We start from the raw sequence: 19583 nt of genomic DNA, 5'->3' as shown, positions 1-19583 counted from the left end.
TGAGAGGCGGTCGTGAGGGTGCAACGCAGTGGAGGTGTGTATAAAATTGTGGAGAAAGACACAGGAAGGGAACGAGGGGGTTTCTGCGCGTGTATGAGACGACAACCCGGTATGAGGGCACCACAGCAGAGCTCTTCAAAGCAAAGACAAGACAGCGGCAAGGACGCTGGAGAGTAGATCTATGTAGAGAGGCGGGGGGGGGGGGTAGGAGCGAAGAGGCGAGAACAACAGCAACAGCACAAAGGAAAAGCAATTTAGCGGCGCCAAGGCACGAAGTAGCGGCGCACGCAAGCAAAGGGAAAGAGGAGAGGAGACAAGAGAGTGAGATACGTAGATGCCTGACCTCATTAAAGAAAGGGGGAAATACGGCGCCGATCTCAAATGTGACAAGGCGTTACTCTACATCGTCCCGCGAACCGAGACACGCAGGCTTGAGTAGTCATGCGCCACCCCAGAGTCTCTTAATAGTAAGTCTACCATCGATGCGGCTCTGCGGGCATGTCAGAACCAACACAAACCGTCTTTTTATTTCGCCATGGTGCATGGCATTGTAGAGCATGGAACCCCCAAAAACTAGCGCTGCTTGTAGTAAGCCTCGCCCGCTAACCGTTAGTGCTCTTGACTTGCATGCACCTCTCTCCTTGTGCATACATGCCTGTGTGTGTATATATATATATGTGTGGCTGAACCGTTGTTTGCTTGTGTGAGTAAGTGAGAAGAATTTAGTCTCGGCTTTGATTACGAACAGACTCTCCTCTCTTCTCTTTCGCTCCCCTTCCCTCCCCTCCCAGCGAACCGACGGCGCCGACTGCATCGCTTGCGGCGTCGTCTTCTCTCTTTTTTGTTGTTGTTTGGAGGGGATGACGACTACACACACCGACACATAAAACGTATGTTACGCCTCGCCAACAGCTGTTTAATCCAGCCTTCTCACTTGCTCATACACACAACTACCACGACAATCTCGACAGTCAACGCCACCACTAACACCACCACCACCACCAGCGCGCACCTAAATCAATTCTCGCTCAATATCCCAGGACTGTGCGAAGACCTGCACCACATCCCCACCCGTGCACCGCATGCGGTAGCTGCCAGGCGGCATCACAATCCTGACCTTCGTCATCTCCCCCGAACTGACAGAGCCAACGCACTGCCATCGATTACGCTTCCGTGCATCAGGCAGAAAGAGTGGGTCGGTCTCTTCCAACTCAATGTAGCTACGCTTTGCCAGCGACGCGAGGGACGAGGAGGCGGCGGCGCCCTCAATACCGTTGGCTGCTGGCCCCTTGCCTAACTGGGATAGCGGTTTACGTGCTAACGCTGTGATCTGCATCCTACACTCAATGTTTACCTCAATCATGATCTCCGGCTCCACCTCAAAGTTAAGTCCCTTCTTGACAATGCGCTGCGTTTCAGTGAACCAGAACTTGCGGTTCTGCGAGCGTGGAGGAACGCGAATGAAGCGCACCTTGTTGCGGTTAGCATTGAAGGAGATTTTCTTCCGCGCCTTCCGCGGCGCAACGCTCAATTTCGTCTTCATCGAGAGCACCGCGTGCTTAGGCTTGTGCGTGTGCGGCAGAAAAAAAGTGTGAGAGTAGACGAAGATGTACGCACGTGGGTTTGCTTAGTACGAGAGAGAGACTCAAAGGACGACGAACTCAGTCCCAGGCAGTGGGGAGAGAGAGAGACAAACGGCGGCAGCAGCAATAATGATTGCACACACCTGAGCTTGCAGCAGAATTTTGATTCTCCTCTAAGAACAACAACAACACAAGATGAGAGCCAAAAAAATAAACACCCTCAATAGAGTATAGACACCTTCCTTACCTTATACTGCACTGCGATGCGTGAGTGGACTTGTGCGCGTGTCGGTGTCGTCTTTGCGCTCATGTCGAGGAGAGAGAGGAAAGGGGAGGTGGTGCGACGCAATCGCGGCTGTCTCGATGAATGGACTGGGTGTATGGTGGTGCAGCGTGCGTCCACACCCACACACACACGCCTCTACGCACTGAAGTTCTCTCTGAGAAAGAGATGTCAAGATGAGAGGATAGTGTCCTCCTTTCTTCTGTGAGCGTGTGAGTGTGTGTGGGGGGGTTGGCAAGGCGCGCGACCTCGACGAGACAAAGAGGGAGAGGGACGGTGGTGACAAGAAAAGAAACACAAAACGAAATGAGACGGACGCAGAATGAGGCAGCGGTGATGTGCATCACTCGAGTGCCCGAGGGACAGGAGGTGCGCACACGGTCTACCTCCTGTCCCTCGGGCGGAGGCAAGCATGGCTCGTCAAATGAGCTGCGCAGAACCAAGGAGCCCATGCGTGTTGAAGGTTGAGTGAGTGGTATGCGCTCATCGGCACACACATGGCACAACAGAACCTGCAGTTCTCTTCGCAGACGCAGGGCGATTCGCCCTCTGCTAGCATAGGCGCGCGCTCTTTGTGCGCGTGGGAGTGCCCGCTCACTTGATCGCGTGCACCCACACATCCGCACTGGGAGAGGGATCGAATTCATCAGCGGGTGACGGAGGTGGGGAGTGGGCCATGTGGAGAGAGAAGTAAAAGCGGTTGTGCATCGGGGCTTGGGGATGCAATCAAAGAGCGTGGCAAAAGTGCCCCTGAATCATTTTTTTACTTATTTGCGGCCACGGTGGGTATGGCGCTGTGTGAGTGCGGCGACAGAGGGGGGGGGGTTGAGGCAACAGAGACGGCAGCCATCAACAACAAGCACTCCACACAGCATCGGTCAGCGACAACAGCAACGACGACAACCAACACATGGGCCGACACAGTAATGTCATCGCAAGCACGCGAAGGCATCCGTGTGCTACGTTCGAGCTTTAGGCGATGACAAGAGTTCGTGCCACCATAGAGCGGAGGGGGGTGTCAAAACGAGAAGGGGAAACCGTATGCAGCCGCGGCAGTGCACACGCACGCACGCACATAGCTAAGGAGGGGAGGGGGCGGGAGTGCGTCAGGCGCGTAATCTGCGCAGCGGGAAGGAAGCAGCCATCCCCAAGCTTTCCCTTCGGTGCGCTCAACGATTAGGATGTCTCCATGGGAAACGGTAGCGCAAACAGGCGAACATGGCGGCCGTCTGCATACCCACTAGTGGCCAGGCCGAGGCCGTTTTGCAGAAACACGGCGTGCTTCACAGGGTCACCCTCCTGCACGTCGTACATGTCCGCGACGCGTACCATCTGAAAGTTGCCGCTATCCGCCTTGCCAGTCTGCTCGTAGACCGTCACGCTTGGGCCTCGGAGTAGCGCGATGCGCAGCACCTCGTGGTACGCCTGCCCGCGCAGAGCCGTAAGAATGCACAGCGGTGCATCACTTAGGTGACCGGCGTAGTCCGTGTCAGAAAAGGAGCACACCGTCTGCGGCGTGTTCTGCGTTGACAAGGTTTGCACATCGTAGATGGTACCGATGCCGTTCTCCAGAAATACAATGATGTAGCTGCGGGTGTTGAATTCGGGGGTGCCTGGGGTCGCGAAGGCCAGCGCCAACACACGCAGCTTTTCCGCGTTGGGGAACACCGCGACCGACTCGAGGGTAATCCCGCCACCGCCAGCACGCTGCACCACACGCGAGAGCCGCGGCTCACGCAGAAAGGAGCCGCCGAGCGCAACGCGATCGTCGCACACTGCCCAGGCGAGTGCGCTGCCCACTTTGAACTTGTCCTTGTGGACTGTCGACGTCTTCTCCGCACTCCGAGTAATAACCTCCACCTCTGTTGATCGATCCACAATGCTCAAAATGCTGTCCTGCCCGAGTACGCTCCATTGTGGCACTGAGGAAACGAGGCGGTGGTCCGGCAGCTTCATCGACCACAGATGCGTCAGGCTCACGCTGGTTCGACCCGACACCGAGAAGCAGACAAACTTGTCTGTGAAGCGTTCACCCGCGACGAGGCGCGTGTCGTCGACGGAGAACTGTGCGGCGTAGATTTCCGCCTTCTGCTCTAGTCCGACCGCTGTGGTGACCACCGCGTTCACATCGGTGAAGTAGTTTTCCTGCAGCTCCTTACCACGCTCCATGAACGCGGTGGCATCGCTCTGCGGGTACAGGGACGTCTTGCGCTTGCTGCGACACCCAATCAGTAGGTACCTCTGCCCGGGAGAGGTGAGCATGAAGTCCACCTCCGGAAAGCCGCGGAGGATGGACTTTGGTGCAGCGCGCGCGTCCTGCGGTGTGCGGCGAGACGTGGCGGTGAACCCCGCCTCTTGCTGCTGATGCTGTGGTGGTGCTGCGATAGCCGACTCCTTCAATTTGCCTGCGGCTTCTTGCTTGCTCTTTCCACCGCTATTGGCTGTTCCACGCTCCTGCCCCTTGCGCATCTTCGGCAGCAGCGTCGATATTACCTGCGGATCCTGCTCGGTCAGCACGAAGGCCTCTTCCTCGCCGTTGTACCCCCGCAGCTTGCGCTCTGCCTGTTCCCGCTCTATCTGGATCTGGTAATCCTTTCTGTTGGCGCGGCTCTTCTCAGTGGTGTAGGTTTTCATCAGAATGCTGATGCACAGTCGCCAGGAGAAGCGCACGAGGCAGCTCGTCATAACGACGATGATGATAAGCACGCCAAGCAGAATGAGGAGGTCCATCCAAAGTGCCTTGCCACCGGTGGAGGCAGCACCGATGAAGACCTCTGCGGCGCCCGAGATTGAGTCAGCCAGCAGCATCTCCCGAGCTATGCCTACCGTCTGAATATCAAGGTACACCTTCGCGAGCCCCTTAACGAGGCTGTACAGCCGTCCAGAGACCGCATTCGAAATCATTTCTGCTCTCTCTCTCTCTCTGTCGGAGAATGCGTGGGCTTAAATGAAACACTAGGGCGGGTCTCTCTCTATGTGTGTACGTTTGTGATCTATTTCTTGTTCCTGAGGCCCGTGTGCATGTGCATGCGTAGGGGTATGGATGTATGGCTAGGAATTGGGTAGGCGCCGCATTCGACAGCAGAGATGATGGGAGAGGAAAGGGGGGAGGGGAGGGCAGGGCAGGGCATGCGTAGCGCGGGTTGGATAGAGAGATACACAGGCATGAGCATGGAGGAGATGCAAAAGTTCGTAACATCACGCGAGACAAAGACGTAGCGAAAGGGGAAATAAAACGAAGACGGGTGGGCGGTTTGATGGCAAATCGGACAGCCAAGCACCGGGTGTTGCAGGGAGGTACACACACGCTCACACACACACAGAGAGAGATACAACGGCCTGACAGGAGAAGAGGGCGCAATACCTCGGACTAAGAACACTCTGCGTCCTCGATTCGCTCGTCATTGTTGTTGGCACCCCTTCGTGGACTCCGCGTTGTACGACTTGACCTTCGTTGAGGGTGCGTTTGTGTCCGTAGGGGGTGGAACGTTGGTGTCTAACAGCGTCTAGAGAAAAGTGCAACGCGTGCTCTGCTGCGCCCGCCACTTGCAGGCCAGCACACAAAACAGTAGAAAACAAGACAGCGCATGAGATGGAAAGGCGAGTGGTGATGCAGTGATGAGTATGTAGAGAGAGAGAGAAAGGGAAAAGAGTTCTGGCATACCGATGACCGCCTCTCTCTCTCTCCGCCTCCCCACCCCTCCCTAACGGCATGGAGACAAGGAGCAGCCTGCTCGTGAGATTGAGGGCGCCGCAAAGGAGCTGAAGAAGAAACAGTAACGCCAGAGCGAAAGTGCTGAGAGTTCACACATAACAGATAGAGAAGAACGTATACGCTGGGGAAAAGGAAAGATGTACTGTACAAGACTGTCGGTGCAAGACACCGTGATCGACGCGGGGATGTCCGACCTCACTGGAAACATGAGCGACTCTACACGGCATCAGTGCACGCTGTCCACTTGCACCGACTCCCACACAAAGGGCAATAGCAGACATCGGGCATCTCAGTGCCAGCAAGGAGGAGGGCAAAGACATTGATTGATAGCTGGCACGCAACGCAAGTCACTGTAACTGTAGCCTTGTCATAGACGCGCACCTCCACCACACCGAGGGGGCCTTCAGCAGACATTCCAGCGGCGGCATCAAAAGACGCCAGCGTTGCTGAATCCGTGTAAGGCAGTAGCGAGAACTTGGCTGACTTTCTCGCCGACTCCCCTGATGACGATGGTAATTGTGTCAGTTCAGCCTTCGCAATGACGTCAGACGTAGCTACGAGAGTGGTGCACCCATCCCTCTGAGCATTCCCTACGCTACCTACGCAGCTAATGGGAGAGGTAGTGGAGACTGTCGCCTTCGAGGCGTGAGCTCTGGAAGTGGCGGTGCGGGTTTGATTCACCGGAAGGGGTGCGAAGAGGGCCATATGTGGACGTCGGTTACCCATCGCTGCCGTCTTGAGTGGCAAATCAGCCGCGTGGAGCTTTTTATTGTTCTCTTGCGCCGAAGCGCGCGGCAACGATGGGGACGCGGCGGAGGCGACGGTAGCCACGAAGGGCTCGCAGATTGGCGAGCAACTCGTGGAAGTTGAGTAGACAGCGCTGCTGGTATCTGAGGCCATTGCCTCCTCCACGTTCAGAAAGCGGGCAATGCTTTCTTGCATGGCGGCACGTCGTCCGCGGGGCAGGCACGGTGGAGAAGCCGACATCGGGGGACGTGTTTCGCTGGCGTCTCCTGGCACCCTGAAGGGTACAGGCGGCGCAGGAACTGCAGCGGACAATAAAGGGACACGTCGAGGTGCAGACGATCCTGTCTTGGTGTGACTGCGGCACGTTACGTATGACAGTAGCGGAGGAGGTCGCAGTGAGAGGGTGCAACCCGGACCCGTATGATGAGGCTTTGTGGAACAGTAGTGCAACGGAGAGGAGGCCGCCTCTCCGGTGAGCTCGGTGGAGGAATGCATTGTGGAAGAGCTGGGCTTGGTCACGCGCGACTCAGCCATACAATCCTGCAGAGCTGTCTGCTGCACGGCGCTGCTGCTGTTGCAGGAACATCCTGCCAGGCTTCCGCCCCTCTCGCTGCTGCAGTCTCCGCGCAGAATTGTGTCCAGCTGCATCTCTAGCAGCAGTGGGGAAGGGATAGAGGATGTGTCAGCCTCATGCAGGTCGTCAGCTGCGGTGCTCACCGTTGCGCTTGGGGAAGTAGCCGATGCACAGAAGGCCTTCGGAAGAGTAATTGGACGGTTTCCGTAGTTGCTGTAGTACTGATCGCGAGAAAGGCAATCCGTTCCTTCGTCCGCGCCTGCAACGCGGTGCTCAGCGTAAGCATGAGTGAATTTCACCGCGCTACCCGGCGACAGCTCCACTTCGATTGCGTCCATAGCCTGCGTAGACAGGCGAACGAAAAGATGAAGGGGGAGAGAATTGGTGGTGAAGGAGAGAGGTGGGAAAGGAAGAGAAAATAAAGAGGCACAAGTAGGTGTGCAGCTACGTTGCAGTGCTCACGCACGTCTTGTGGGTTGGCCCCGGAGTGATGATGAAGGTGCAGTACCACGAAGGGGCATGTGGAGTCTGAAAGCCGACAGACAGCAGACCAAGCGAGGTTTGCCGTCTCCTTAGCCTTGCAGAATGGAGGAACCGTCTGCACGTGGGTCACTGTATTTTCTTTGCTATGCGCTGGTTTGTGTGTGGGTGGGTGTGTGGGTGTGTGAATGTTGGAAAGCTGCGCAGGGGAAGTCACTTCCTCATGGCTAACACGTGCGAAGACCTGTGACGCGGCTCAACAGGCAAAAAGGTACGAGAAAAGAGAGGCGGGGGTGGGAGGGACGTGCACCGTGAAGAAGCGGCACATGCGGCGGCCACACCAGCGAAAACAACAAAGAAAAGGGAGACAGCAGATCCTCTCCCCCCCCCATCACTGCTATGAACGCAGAGGATAAATACGCCCACACAATGCAACCAACGAGAAGGCATCCGCTTCATTTTATTAGACACGCACACGCGCACGCCTACTCGTCAGTTCCTCATCAGGAGGCACTCTCCTCGCTTCCTTTCTTCCTCTGACGCAGCGGGAAACGGGGGAAAGGGACAGAATGAGGGAAAGGGCACAGCACGCATCACACCAGCGAGTGCTCAATCTGCAGAGGCGCGTGTGTCACGGGGTCGCGAATCAGCCGGTACTCCTTCCTGAATTCTGCGCTCTCGTAGAAGGCGTTCAGCGTCTCCTGGGAAATATTTGCTGTGTAGTAGTCCAGTTCCGATAGGTCTATACGCACTTGGGTCGGCTCCACCCCACCAGACAGCTGGCGCTCGAACTGGCGCACCGTCTGCACCGCCACTTTGATGCGGTGACGAATGAGCGGTAGACTTTCCGTGTCGGACTCGAGGAACTTGCGGAAGCGTGCCTCCATCGCGCTGCGCAGGCTGTACTTTTGTGTCTGAATGAAGCAGCGGAGAAAGAGCGAGACGGCTGCGGTGACATCCTCTTCGGTCACAAATTCCCGAAGGTGCATCCGCGCGTGCGCCTCAGAGAGGCGAATGACGGATTCCATGTGCCGCACCGTAATGGCGATGCCGCCATGCTTCGACTCCTGCCGCAGCTCGACATACAGACGCGCAATGGTGTCGGGGTCGATATTGGAGATGCGGGGAAAGCAGTGGCTCTTCGCCAACAGGATGTACTTGCGCAGTAAGGCTTGCGGGAGCGGCTTATCGCTGTCCGGGTCGTCGTCCTCGAAGCGGGAAGTATCCGCGACGCTCTCGCGCAGGTGCCGTAGCTGCTCCTCGTACTCCTGGCGCTCGCCCTCTGTTGACGCGTTCTCCAGCGCGTAGCGCAACCTCGCGAACTCTCTGTGCCGGTCACGCTCCAACAGGCGCGTCTCCTCATGCGTCTGCGGATGGTTGCGCATGTGCGAGTCGCAGATAAACGTGGCAAGCCGCTCGTCCAACTCCACGTTCACCTCATCCCGCACCACAAACAGCAAGTCGAAGCGGGAGAGGATTGGCGTGGTGAGATTCACATTGGCGTCAAACGAGGTAGAGGGGTCGTAACGGCCGCCCATTGGATTCGCCGCCGCAATGATGCAGCAGCGCGCCGACAGCGTCGTCACAATGCCACCACGCGCCACCGAGATGGTCTGCTGCTCCATCGCCTCATGGATGGACGTTCGATCTTGGTCGGACATTTTGTCGAACTCGTCAATGAGACAGCAGCCGCGGTCCGCTATAACGAGGGCGCCACCCTCGAGCACGAAGTCGCCGTTGACGCTGTCCTTGTGCACCGATGCTGTCAGGCCCACAGCGGTCGAACCGCGGCCAGTCGTGAAGACGGTGCGGTTGGCCGTCTTCTCAACGAACTTGAGAAACTGCGACTTTGCGCAGCCAGGATCGCCAACCATCAGAACGTTGATGTCGCCCCGAATGCGATGCGACTGATCGCCACCGATGTCCTTCGGCACGGCGCCCATCATGGCGAGTAGGAGCCCGAGCTTAATGTCGTCGCGGCCGTGGATGCTCGGTGCGATTGACTGCAAAAGCTTCCTTCGGATATTGGGCGACTTGCTGAGCTCGATAATGCGCTGCCGTTCATCATCGGGCAGCAGAAACACACCCAGCTCCGTCGTGCGTCGAATGACGTTGTTCGCGTGCAGAACGGTCGTGAAGACGGGAAAGCCTTGGCGGCTGTTGAGCAACGGATCAAAGTTGTTGCGGTAAATCCCCGTCACATCCACCTCCTCGCCAGGTTTCGCGCGATCAATGAGATCGTTCGTTAGTACCACCTCCAAGCTGCGTGGCAACCGTCCAGGCGGTACCTTACCAGGAGACTCCTGCAGAATTATGGTCTGATGATTTCGGTACTCCGTCAGGCGCATGTTCACGCGGAACGGCCCTTTGCTATGACAACTGGGGCACATGCTCACGCGCTGTTCCTTGTCGCCGCGCTGGTAGATGGGCCCGATTATGTATGTGCACCGCACGCAGTCGTACTTAACGGCGTCCATCTGCGGATACACCGGCGAGCGGCGGATCACCACTCCCTCCACCCGTACTAGCACGTTCATGTGCATCTGGCGAAAGTCGCGGATCGGATCGCACAAGGGCAGGTCGCAAATGCGAATAAAGATGTGCGAGTGCACCTTGCGATACTGCGGGTACAGCTTGAAGGTGAAGTAGTTAGCAGCCTCCTCCAGCAGCTCGATCATCGGATCTGGTGCGTCCACCAGCCACAGAGCGAGAACGCTATCGTACACGCGGCTCAGATGATCGTAGCTCAGCTGGAAACTCTTGTCATTTTCGCGCGCCATTGCATTCACTTTCTCTTCGTAGACGCTGACGTCGTTTACGATGTAGTTAAAGTAGAAGTTGTAGATGCGGTTCTTAATCACGCGACGAGGTAGCTCCTGTGCAAGCCACTCTACCAACTCCCCTTGCGGCTGCCGCCAGTTGAAGCTCATCGCCTCCAGGTCACCACGCACGTAGGCGTCGTCGTTGGGGTCTCCGTAGCCCGCGTCCTCTCTGTCATCGAGGCCGCGGCCTTGATCGCCAGCTGCGGTGCCGCCGCTCCGTGTCATACCGCCCTCACCTCCGGAGGCCCACGACGCATCATCATCATCGTCCTCGTCCACATCGCTGAAGATGCCTTCTTGCAGCTGGCGCCGCTCCTCAGCCAGCGCCCCCTCTTTCTCCCGGCGCCGCTCGAGCAGCTCATCCACGGCGATACGGCCCCCCTCGGAGATCTCGGAAACGGAGCTGTCGTCGTCTGCAATCCAGTCGTCGTCTTCGCCGACCTCATCCTCGGGCACCTCACTCTCCTCATCTGGCTCGAGGTAGTCTCGCATGAAGTTGTCCCCATAGAGGTCTTCTCCCTCCTCGTCATCGGCCTCGTCACCGGAGGAGTGGTCCACGTCGTCGGCGTCCGCAATCTCCTCTCTTCTCGGCGGATGAAGGTTCGAGGCATCGGCCTCGTTCGCAGGCGCGCGGCGCCGTTTTCGGCCAGTGGCATCTCGCCCTCTCGAGGGCCTCATGACTCCCCGCCCTCTAATTCTGCGCAGGGGAATGAGAAAGCAAAGACGTCTGACCCGCCGCCTGCTCCTTCCGTTCTCCTCGCCGTAGTCTGGTTGGTGCAGCCTGCTGCTCCAGTAGGCTAGTTGAGGGCACCTACACACACGCTTTCCTTTGCTTTTTTTTCTTCGCTGACTCGTGTGTATAGGGGCCTATGTATGGATCTATTCAGATGCCGTTGGCGTCTATGAATTAAGGGAGCCGGTGTCGATGTGAGTTGCGAGAGACACCCCACATAGTCGCTCCACCTGTGTTTAGTTCCTCGATGCTTCACAGCGCGGGTGTGTACCCCCATTCAGGAATGGGTGCCTCTCCGCCTTTTCTGTGGTCTAAAGAAAAGGTCGACGGTGCCTCGTGATGGCACAAGCCTCGCACCACGTCGACGACGCTGGAGAGTGAGAGTGAAGTGTACCGATGCAAACAAAGAGAGAGAGAAAAAAAAAAGCAACGGAGAAGGCAACCGTGGTACTGAGCAAGGCGGCTGCTCACAACAACACACGAGAACAAAAGAAAAACGCACGCGTCAGCGCGCACACGAGTCAGTGAGTAGGCCGCTAGATGAACAGTGCGTCTCTGGCACGCATTGCGGGAGGGGCCGCGGCGAGAAACAAGATGCATACAGAGAGAGAGACAGACAGGAGAGAGGAAGACACGTTCCGCTTGAAAAAAAAGGGGTAATGCATTATCTGGGCAGAAAGAGGAAGAGCGAGCGACGGTAGCGCGGGTGCACAGGAGGGAAGCCAGGGGGCAACGGCAACACTGGAGGCCACTTTGCAGTCAACATGGGTGCTCGTCAGGAAGGAGGGGCACACAGAGAGGACACTTCGAGTTGCATGCGCACAAACGCCCCTTCTCCACGCACCACCGCACGTAAGTGCAGTGCCGCCCCGATGTTCGGCGCGCTGCTTCTCTTGGCTAATGGTAGCCACACCTCTTCATGAATTTTTTTTTTGGAGGGCAGGTGCGCGCCAGGTGCCAACGTCAGGAGTAGCCGCACACAGCCATGTTATCCGCACAGCACGACGAACCACTTCGGGTCTGCGTGGGGGGGGGGGGGGGGGGAAGGGAGAGGCAAAAAAAAGAATCAGCAGCAGCAGCGACGCTGCTGGATAGCAGAGAGTCTCCCTTCTTGTCTGCACGGAGGGGGGAGGAAGGCAAACAGAGCCGGGGCGAGGGTGGTGGAAGAACGCATACACACACGCAAGCAAGCCTGTGCAGTGCAACGAGGGGCGGGTGTGCCGGTGTCCGTGGGTGGGAGACAAAAGCCGTGCACTGAAACACGAAAAAAAAGACCGATAGAAATGCCTTCGATACGAACAACGAAAAAGAAAAAACGAAGGGACGCTCTCACAGGAAGTGAGGGTCTCTGCAGCCGATGACGCGCCCGATACACCCTCACGACAACGAGGGGAGAGGAGAGCCTTTCCTTCGCCTGGGCCGGAGGAGTGAACCGTCCTACAACATCTCACCCAGCTGAAGTAGCGCAACGGTATGTGCGCCTGTCATGTGGTGCTCTTTTATTCAACGTACACATATGGGGACGGGTCGCCGCCTGTCCATCCCTCGTTCATGTCACCCCAATCGTCTACGGCAGCGACGTCGAACCTGTCGAAGGCTGCAGTATTGCCCAAGGCTGCCGCATCGTCCGTCCTCCTCACAGGACGTTGCAGCAGGGATTCCGCCTGCACCTCTTTCCCTGATTCCACTTGAAAGCGCGCGTCGTTGCTCATCTGAAGGAGCGGTACGTCAGGCTTTCCGTCATCGCTTTCGTGCGCTGCGGCGCACTTGTACGCATCCGTTCTGTGCATCGGCGGCGCCCCCCTCCGCATTAACAAACTCAAAGTGGGCCATTCGCACAAAGGGTGCCACCACAAGCACAGATATCGCGAGTAACTGCTGAAATGCAGACTCACACATCAGGCCCGCACGATTGCCGTAAAGTCAGCAGGGGTGGCGAAAAATGACCCGCCCTTGTTCACGCGGTGGATCAGCTACTTGTAGGCCTGGTACCCCCGCTCGAAGACGCGCAGCGTTATCGCCTGCAGCAGGCCGCGCAGGAAAAGGTACCCCGCTTCGCTGACAGGGGTGTAGCGCCGCAGCTACTCCTTCGCAGCCTTGTGCAGGCTAGCGTCTGCCATAGACAAGAGGAAGTTGCCGCCGAGGACAAAGCGTCTGAGCGTGGCGCCGGCAGGGGGCGCAGCATATGGCACGTTGTGAGCGCTTTCCCGAAGCCTTCACTTCGCTAGTTGCTAGAATGTAAGCGGGCACCCATTCTGCTTTAAAGTCGCACTGCGTGAGGGAGGAAGACGCTGGCGACCTTAGTGAAATCACTGCTGCCCCTGTTTCATATCGCCGTGTGGGTTGAGCACGGCAGCAGTTGACAGCGACAACTCCATGAAGATACTGACGAGTAAGAAAGTGCCGTGGTGGGTTGTCCATCAGCACCTGCCTCACAGCTGACTCGCGCAGCTGCGACACATTGAACCAGCATTCGCCGTTGAACCATCTTAAGTGCACATTCGCGCGAACTGGCATCCGTTCTTGAGCAACGCCCTGCTCGCCTTCATGGAGGGCTAGATTGAAGGAGAGAAACGTGCGGTGCAAGAAGGAGAGGGATCCGGGGTAGTCGCACAGAAGACACCTCCGCGCGAGGGTGGGTGCGAGATTGACTCTTTTCAGGTACTCCTTCTCTGCCCTCGCATTCCAACAGTCATATGCAGTCGGATGGCCGCACATCGCTGACTGTGCTGGAGCAACGCCGCGTGTCGGCCGGCATTGCATGCGGCCTGATCGGTGCCAGGTCTGTCACCCCGCCTGTGCCATTGGTCATCTCCTCCCTGATGCACCGGGCAAGCAGCGGGAACCCACGCAGGTTCGTGGAAGCCAAACTCGCACATTTCACCACAATATTGAGCGGCCGCGCGCTGGGAAACACGGCGTCGCTGCCGGCAAACTGATCGGCGCAGTAGAAGGCGGTAGCCCCCACACCAACAGTAAAGTGATTGCAGTACAGGACCGGGTTGCCGTTGGCGCGTTCAGGAAACAGGTGTGTGCCGAACAGCTCCGCGGCCTGCCTTAGCGTCAGCCACAGTCGCGACACGTACTTGTTCTCAACGGCACGGTGCTGTATCCATAGTGCTGCGGGCACCGCGAAGAAAAAGTTTGTGTGCGTGTGCGGGTGTGTAGCGAACGCAGAAATGCGGGCGGTACCGGCCCGGGAATTCGGTGTCGCCCATAAAGAAAATTCGCTGCTCCTACGCGCTTGCCCCTCGCGGACGACGCCAGTAGTGACTCCAGTTGTCGCTCCTGTTGCCACCTCAGTAGCTGCGCGGCCGTATAGGTGCCAACCAGCAGCGAACCGTTCAAGGCAAGCGGGTGCTGAGAGGGTGTTACCGTCTCCCAGACGGGGTCAGGGGGAGAACTGGGAAGCGCTTGTCCACTGCTGCTGCCATTATGGTGGTGGTAAACTCGGCACCGCCGTCGGTGGTGGAACTGAAGCACTTGCTGGAGTTTATCGTGCGAGTTTTACGCGGAGATAGTGGCAAAGCCGCGCAGGAGCCACAAGCCAGCTGCGCATCCGCGGCGGCAGCGGGAGTGAATGACAGGACTTGAGTGTGTGGGAGGGCCTGTTCAGGAGGGGTGAGGTACGGAACCATAAAGTCGAGAAATTCCGCGAGTAAGCACCGGTTCTATGCCGGCGCAGAGTTCACACGATATCAGCCTGTGCCGATAGACGCCGTCGCATCGCCCATGCCACCACCCGAGGTGAGAGTGACGTCGCAGAGAGTCGCATTCGGCAGAATGTACACATTGTACGGCTTGGGTGCCGTGTCGAAGGCGTTACGCGGCACCCACACGTCGCTCTGTAGCTTGTGGCGGCACGCAAGGGCCGCGAGCTGATGATTGAGGATCTCTGGAGATAAGGCGCTAGTGAAGAGACGCTGCTGGCGACAGTGCCGGTGTAGGCCATGCATGCTGGTCGCCGTGCTCCCCTCTCCGATATGCTTGGTTGTGTGTGTGTGGGGGGGGGGGGAAGGCCTTTCCGCAAGTCTGACGGGAAAGGTAATGATGAAGCTTCACACAGATGCCCATACAACCGTGTGCGATGCTCCCTGAGGTAGCCACCTCTGCTCTCCCCTGTGTGGCAACGGGGATAATAATTAGCAATAAGGTAGCGCGTGAGGGGGTCTCGGTAAGGCCTTTATGTCGACAGTGGTCGTGGGGGGCGTATCAAGTCTACGTTGCATCGTACGTGCAAGACAAACAAAGGAGGGGATGAGTGAGTGGGACCAAGCCAACGCGCGCCATGAGATGAGAAAGGGAAAAAAGGGAAGAAAAACTCAGCAACATGGGGAGCACGATCAAAGGCACGTGCAGTGCTGGCACCAGGGGCTAGGGCTTCTCCAGCAACGTTAGCGTACTTGCTTGAGTGCAAGGTAGTCCTGGACACACGAGAAGAACAGGGAGAGGGTGGGCACAAAGACACACAGCCAGACGCCTATGGGAAGTGCACAAGCGGTACCACAACTGCCTTGCTGGTGGTGCATGTGCTGTATCGTGTTGCTCATTGGGTTTCCTACACGCCGTACGTGCGCCACGAGGGAACTCGAGAACGCGTGAAAGAGAGACGGCCACAGTGACATGCACGTAGGCAGCACCATCACCGTGGGCATCTTTGCTCAGAAACAGGGGGGCAACACGAAACGATTCCAACCGGCGGAGCGAAATTTGCGTGCACTGGAGGGGAGGGGGCAGCGACGAGCACTCGCGAACGAGTGATACTTCTCCTTTCCTTGTCTGCGCGCTACACCACGAATTTGCCGCTCACCACGCGTGTTGCCAGAAGCCTACCGGGAGAGCTCCGTTACGGGGACTCCGGCTACAGAAGCAAAGTTGTCCAGGCGCGAAGCCATAGAGAGCCGCACCTCAGAGCATCGCTCCGCGAGCTCCGCCGCCAGGACCTCTCGCTCGATACAGTGACGCTGCACGCACGTCTCGTGCCAAGCAAACTGTCGCTGGAGCTCCACGTTGCATGCCACGGCGACGGTGTTCGTATCGCTGCTATTGGTGTCATCATCCCCTTGAGGACTCGCATCCACATCATGTACGTAGTGTTCATGCAAGGTTGCCGCTGCCGCCGCAGAGTCTTGTTCTACACCGCGGTAACGACTGCGGCCGCGGCCTTCTCGACGACGCGCACCACGAGTCACTGGAGCAGAGCCGCGTCCTCCATAATGGCCGCTGCGCTTCCCGCGGGCCTGCGCCGTCCGGTATGCCGCCCGCTCGGTTGCGATGGCGCGAAGGTGAGTGAGGTGGTACTCGATCCACGCATCCAAGTCTCGCAATTGCTGGATGTAGCGCATGATATCACACCGACTCCCGTGCGTGCTGGCAACAAAATACTCCAACTCGTTCATCTTTTGTCGCTCAACTCCTGAGAACGCCCTTCTCTTTTCTGAATGCTGAGGAAGAAGAAGAGGTACAGTTTGCGAGTGTTGATTGCCGCGAGGGGGGGATAGGAGGCTGCGGAGTCAAAGCGACGGAGCTGACGGAATTGAGTCGAAAAAAAGAAAGCGGGCAGCGGAGAAGGAAGCGAATATGTGTGGGTTTCTATACACACGTACTCTGTGAATAGGCGCTTGAGATTCCACCACAGATGGAGAAGCAGAGACAACTCACACAAGCTCCACTCGTTAGAGTACGACCCCCCTGCCCGTCTTGTTTGCAGCTGCAGTCGTGTCCACAGTTGTAGACTAAGCAACAGCGCGGCTGCCAGCCTCGGATGAAGGGGACAAAACAGATGGAAAGGGGTCCCTCTTGGTTCGCTCGCACTTCTTCTTTCGGCTCTTTCGATCTCTATCCCTTTCTGCGGTCCTCAAATCAAGACAGGTGAAACTGAGTGCTTGTTTTTTGGGGGATTGCGGTGATGCACGCCACGGTTCCGAACGCGAAGGAGTCAATTCACGAAGCTCCTCCTGAATTGACGAAAAGGAGAAGCACGCAAGGAGCAGCAGTGCTGCGCGAGAGTAATGAAGCGCGCTTGGGTGTGAAAGTATGTGTGTACGCTTGAGCACGTGCAGAGGCATGGGTGTCACACCCGCCCACATACACAACAAAACGTCTGTCTCCATCAAGGCACAAGCAGAAAACAAAGAGAAGCATGAAAAAGAAAGAAAGAAAACGTGAGGCGATCATCACAGTAGGACAAAGCGTCTTGATGGCAGGCGTAAGGGGTAAAGCAACTTTTGAGGGAAGGGGTACGGCTTTTGGCAGCTGCCGCAGGCTGCATTGCACATCCGCCGCAGCCATCATGATCCGCTTTGAAGAAGAGAGGCATATATATGCGATAGCTAATTATTGAATACGCACTTCTTTTTGCTGATTTCATTGATAAAACAAAAGCTCGTAGCAGCCAAACACTGACGACAAAGACTGCACGCACAGACGCACATACACAAATGAATGGGTATGTGCAGGTGTGGAGCAGCGTGACACCGTTGAAATCCGTCCTGCGCCCTCCCCCCCCCCCCCTCCCACTGCTTATCGCTTCACAGTGTACCACATGAAGATGGTGGAACAGTAAAAAGTGCCCATGTAGTGATCACAAGACCCCGCACTGCGAGGCCGCTTCTCTTTTATGTCATGTGCTGCGGGTCTTTTTTTTCTTCCTTCGCTGATGCTTTGGTTTCTGTGTGCCCTTTGTGACAGGCACCTCGATTGGTGTGCTTCCATCTCGGACCTACGAGGGGGGGGGGGGCGACGTGGCGTCGCCTACACACGCACGTATGTATGGACGCCCTCCCTGATACCTCCGATAAGGAGCAGCCATACCCAGAGAATCAGAGTCGCATCGTCAACACGTCCACGGGCAGACGAAAAGAGGGAGGAAACACATCGAAACATTTCAAACAAACGAGTAACCAAAAGCACAGCCATGAGAAGAGTGACGTTTCCCTCGTTCTTTGTTCCTCTCCAGATGGTCAAAGCACAGCGCAGAACTCAGTAGCAGCGTATCTGTGCGCGTCCGCCTCTTGCATGCCGTGAACACACGCCAGCCTACCAGTATTCACACAGCACAGACCCATTCAATTACACCGGCAAAAGAGAGGTGCTGACCATCACACACCTGCTACACCCAACCACCACCACAGGGGGGAGGAGGAAGTAGAGGAAAACAAAAGTACGCACGTTCTCTTCGTATCGGCGTACGCGCTATCATCGCCACGAACATCAATAACGTTCCTCTTTGGAGGCAGCTAGGAGGAGGTGGAGGTGGTGGGAGGAGAAAGAAGAAGAAAAAACAACGGCAACAGAGAAAGCGAAAAAAAGAGGGCGCGGAGTTGTGAGGAAGACACAGAGAGAGAGAGGGGGGGGCGAGAGCTTGTGGGTATACGTGTATGTTTCTCCCTGAAGACAACTCGTACACGCCTGAAACGGTGGAGTCCTGTCCGCGACGGTCAGTAGACAAGACTGTGCGTCACAACGATAGAAGCAGTCGTTTTCAACCACCCTTCTCCCAATCACAAACACTCGCCACACGCACGCACGCACGGCTCACCTAAACTAAACCCATAAAAATAAATAGAAAACAAGGAGCACACGTACGTGCAGGATCTGTGAGCGTTTGCAGTTCGATAGAGAGACGCCCAAAGGTTCATCGAACACACAAGAGAAGAGGAAGAACCGGAAAAAGAAAGTACAACTGAGAGAGATTTGACTCTCAGAAGTAAGCGGGAAGATGGCTAAGCCACAATCTGAACGGTCACCTTTGGCAGTAAGAGAAACATGCGATTACAGAGGCACTGGAAAGAAAGAAGAGACACGAATAACAAGGAGAGGTCGAGACGAAATCGAAGTGGATGAAGGGAGGGAAACAGACGGAGGCACCAAAAGTGGCAAACCAAAAAAAAGCGCCACCTCCTCTCATCAACATCGGCGATCACCACAACAGCCACAGCACGCCGACACACACACACACACACGCACGCATGCACATAAGAATAAGTGCAGTAATTTTAAGCGTACCACAACGCTAACAAGAGAATGAGAGAATGAGAAAGGGCTTTTCTTAACTCCTGTTATATTCTTTGCTTGCTATTCAGGCGTGACACGGACGTGTTTGTGGGCGTAAAAGGAGATGGTAGTATCAATACTCTAGCTGTCTTTCTCACTCCTACGTTAGCTTTCTCCGTGGGCAGAGAGGCGTCCGTGAAAATGGCGAAAAAGAGAACGATACATGAAGAGGGGCAGGATAGAGGCACACACGGAACGAAACAGAAACACTCGACCACACGTACAAAGAACAGAGAAGCGAAGAAGAAAAACAAAGAAGGAGGGAGAGAAGGAGCAGCATTGTCACCCCCACATACCTGGTGCAACTGCCGGTAGAGGGAGAGGGAAGGGGGGAGGGGGGGGGGACATCAACAAGCGCCTGAGTACCACTCAAGCTTTGAAGATCAAACAACTTAAGAAAGAGGCGACGACCCAAAAGTGATCATTAGTGTAACATGTATAACCCAGCTCTGGTTCTCTCTTTCTGGGAACGTATCTGGCTGCGCACCTACGTCAGTTGCCGAGCGCTATTGATTTTTCAGAGGATGAGTGTACAGCAGCAGGAAGAGGACGGAGAGAAGCAGCAGGGCTGAGAAGTAAAGAAGAGAGAGA

General features: G+C 56.5%; 5 protein-coding genes and 1 pseudogene across 5 annotated transcripts; all 6 read right to left on the bottom strand.

Annotated features, from left to right (window-relative positions):
- Window positions 1–1012: 1012 nt before the first annotated feature.
- On the bottom strand, window positions 1013–1543 carry LPMP_280940 (hypothetical protein; the record flags this gene model as incomplete). The annotated part of the gene is made up of 1 exon (XM_010702132.1): window positions 1013–1543. The coding sequence occupies one exon, from the start codon at window positions 1541–1543 to the stop codon at window positions 1013–1015; it is 531 nt and encodes a 176-aa protein (XP_010700434.1).
- Window positions 1544–3042: 1499 nt separating this feature from the next.
- Window positions 3043–4770, bottom strand: LPMP_280930 (hypothetical protein; the record flags this gene model as incomplete). The annotated part of the gene is made up of 1 exon (XM_010702131.1): window positions 3043–4770. One exon carries the CDS (start codon window positions 4768–4770, stop codon window positions 3043–3045), a length of 1728 nt encoding a protein of 575 aa, XP_010700433.1.
- Window positions 4771–5797: 1027 nt separating this feature from the next.
- LPMP_280920 (hypothetical protein) lies at window positions 5798–7240 on the bottom strand (the record flags this gene model as incomplete). Its single annotated transcript, XM_010702130.1, has 1 exon — window positions 5798–7240. The coding sequence occupies one exon, from the start codon at window positions 7238–7240 to the stop codon at window positions 5798–5800; it is 1443 nt and encodes a 480-aa protein (XP_010700432.1).
- A 735-nt stretch (window positions 7241–7975) lies between these two features.
- Window positions 7976–10882, bottom strand: LPMP_280910 (DNA replication licensing factor MCM2, putative; the record flags this gene model as incomplete). The annotated part of the gene is made up of 1 exon (XM_010702129.1): window positions 7976–10882. One exon carries the CDS (start codon window positions 10880–10882, stop codon window positions 7976–7978), a length of 2907 nt encoding a protein of 968 aa, XP_010700431.1.
- A 1609-nt stretch (window positions 10883–12491) lies between these two features.
- LPMP_280900 lies at window positions 12492–14444 on the bottom strand (annotated as a pseudogene).
- Window positions 14445–15766: 1322 nt separating this feature from the next.
- On the bottom strand, window positions 15767–16336 carry LPMP_280890 (hypothetical protein; the record flags this gene model as incomplete). Its single annotated transcript, XM_010702128.1, has 1 exon — window positions 15767–16336. One exon carries the CDS (start codon window positions 16334–16336, stop codon window positions 15767–15769), a length of 570 nt encoding a protein of 189 aa, XP_010700430.1.
- Window positions 16337–19583: the final 3247 nt, after the last annotated feature.

Source organism: Leishmania panamensis (assembly GCF_000755165.1).
Source record: "Leishmania panamensis strain MHOM/PA/94/PSC-1 chromosome 28 sequence".
Lineage (NCBI taxonomy): Eukaryota > Euglenozoa > Kinetoplastea > Trypanosomatida > Trypanosomatidae > Leishmania > Leishmania panamensis.
The sequence above is the reverse complement of the archived record's forward strand: the minus strand, read 5'-3'. Positions and strand labels throughout refer to the sequence as shown.